General features: G+C 47.6%; 1 protein-coding gene across 1 annotated transcript in view; it reads right to left on the reverse strand.

Annotated features, from left to right (window-relative positions):
- LOC143287881 (scavenger receptor cysteine-rich type 1 protein M130-like) overlaps positions 1-2,500 on the reverse strand; it is a 48,269-nt gene that overhangs the window by 309 nt on the left and 45,460 nt on the right. Inside the window, exon 24 of the mRNA XM_076596121.1 lies at positions 988-1,187. Within this exon, the coding sequence (XP_076452236.1) occupies positions 988-1,187 (200 nt within the window). The remainder of the gene's footprint in view (positions 1-987; positions 1,188-2,500) is intronic.

Below are 2,500 nucleotides of genomic sequence, written 5' to 3' on the forward strand. Positions count from 1 at the left end.
TTTTCACAGTGGACAAGCTCTCTCTCTCTCTCTCTCTCTCTCTCTCTCTCTCTCTCTCTCTCTCTCTCTCTCTCTCTCTCTCTCTGCCTCTTTCTGTCCGTCTGTCTGTCTGTCTGCCCCCCACGCCCCCTTCTCTGTTTCTCTCTGTCTCTCTCTGTTTGTATCACTGTCTGTCTATCCATCCATCTGTCTGTCTCTTTGTGTGTGTGTGTGTGTGTGTGTGTGTGTGTGTGTGTGTGTGTGTGTGTGTGTGTGTGTGTGTGTGTGTGTGTGTGTGTGTTTTGATATAGTATCGAATAATATTTTTTCATACTGCAGATTTGCATGTCAACTCTATCGCATAACAGTCTTCAGTGTACCTGGGGCATTCTACAAGTGGAGGGGCGGTGGGGAGATGGGGGTGGGGGTGGGGGCGAGTCACCCGATCAAATATAGTGGAGTGATGGCCAAGAGGTATAACGCGTCCGCCTAGGATGTGAGAGAATCTGAGCGCATTGGTTCGAATCCCGGCACAGTCGCCAGTAATTTATCCCCCCCCCCCCCAACCCCCCCACTAGACTTTGAGTGGTGGTCTGGACGCTAGTCATTCGGATGATACGGTAAACCGAGGTCCCGTGTGCAGCATGCACTTAGCGCACGTAAAAGAACCCATGGCAACAAAATGGTTGTCCCTGGCAAAATTCTGTAGAAAATTCCACTTCGATAGGAAAACAAATAAAAAAAACTGCAGGCAGGAAAAAATACAGACAGACAGACAGATACAGAGACAGAGAAAGAGAGAAAGAGAGAGAGAGAGAGAGAGAGAGAGAGAGAGAGAGAGAGAGAGAGAGAGACTGAGACAGAGACCGAAACAGGTGGACAGGTAGGTATATATATATATATATATATATATATATATATATATATATATATATATATACTGAGACAGACTGACAGACAGACAGACAGACAGACAAGACAGACAGAAAGGAAGAAACAATGACATACCCAGCACCACAAAACAGCTGACGGAAGCACAGACGCCGTTAACGGCACTGTCACCGGAACCACCATGGCCTGTGTTGGGCCGACGACGACGAAGACACAGTTTGACTGCGACCAACACGTAGATGATGATAATGATGGTGACGATGACGGCGACGGGCGCTAGGAAGGCGTAGTAAAACGGCTGCAGCGACATCCAGCAACTGAACGAAACGAAACGAAACGACATCAGTTTCAGTTTCATTTGTCTCAAGACAGACAGATGACTGACTGGCAAGCATAACCCAACGCGCTCAGTCAGGCCTTGAGTACAATGCTTGCCTGTCAGGGTGGATTTCTTCTACAGAATTTTGGCCAGAGGTACAACACTTTCGTTGCCATGGGTTCTTTTTAAGTGTGCCAAGTGCGTGTTGCACACAGGGCCTCGGTTTATTTTTTGGTATTTTGTATTTCTTTTTATCACATCAGATTTCTCTGAGTGAAATTCGGGCTGCTCTCCCCAGGGAGAGTGCGTCGCTACACTACAGCGCCACCCTTTTTTTTTATTTTGTATTTTTTCCTGCATGCAGTATTATTTGTTTTTCCTATCGAAGTGGATTTTTCTACATAATTTTGCCAGGAACAACCCTTTTGTTGACGTGGGTTCTTTTACGTGCGCTAAATGCATGCTGTACACGGGACCTCGGTTTATCGTCTTATACGAATGACTAGCGTCCAAACCACCACTCAAGGTCTAGTGCAGGGGGAGAAAGTATCGGCGGCTGAGCCGTGATTTGAACCAGCGCGCTCAGATTCTCTCGCTTCTTAGGCGGACGTGTTACCGCTAGGCAATCATTCCACATTATATTATAGCCTCATCCGAATGACTTGACACTCAGTTTGATTTTCCATGTCAAACGTGGGAGAAAGGGCAGGGGTGGGATTCGAACCCACACCCTCACGGACTCTCTATACTGGCAGCTGAGCGTCTTAACCATTCTGCCACCTTCCCCCCAACGCATGAGAAGACCGGACAGTAGGTGTCGCCATTGTTTAAAAAAAGGGAAAAAAAGGGGGAAAAAAGAGAAAAGCACTGTACCAAATGTGATTTAAGTTTTGTATTAGTTACATGGAATAATAATGTAACATTTTCCTGTGCCCCCTTGGGGTTTCTGAAGTAAACACGTCCTGTCTTGTCTTGTCTTGTCCAGTCCTGTCTTGTCTTGTCCAGTCCTGTCTTGTCCTGTCCTGTCTTGTCCTGTCCTGTCCTGTCTTGTCTCGTCTCGTCCTGTCCTGTCTTGTCTCGTCTCGTCCTGTCCTGTCGTGTCTAGTCCTGTCCTGTCCTGTCGTGTCTAGTCCTGTCCTGTCCTGTCTTTTCTCGTCTCGTCCTGTCCTGTCGTGTCTAGTCCTGTCTTGTCTTGTCCTGTCCTGTCGTGTCTAGTCCTGTCGTGTCTAGTCCTGTCTTGTCTTGTCCTGTCTTGTCCTGTCCTGTCCTGTCTTGTCTCGTCTCGTCCTGTCCTGTCGTGTCTAGTCCTGT

Source organism: Babylonia areolata, chromosome 12, assembly GCF_041734735.1.
Source record: "Babylonia areolata isolate BAREFJ2019XMU chromosome 12, ASM4173473v1, whole genome shotgun sequence".
Classification (NCBI taxonomy): Eukaryota; Metazoa; Mollusca; class Gastropoda; order Neogastropoda; family Buccinidae; genus Babylonia; species Babylonia areolata.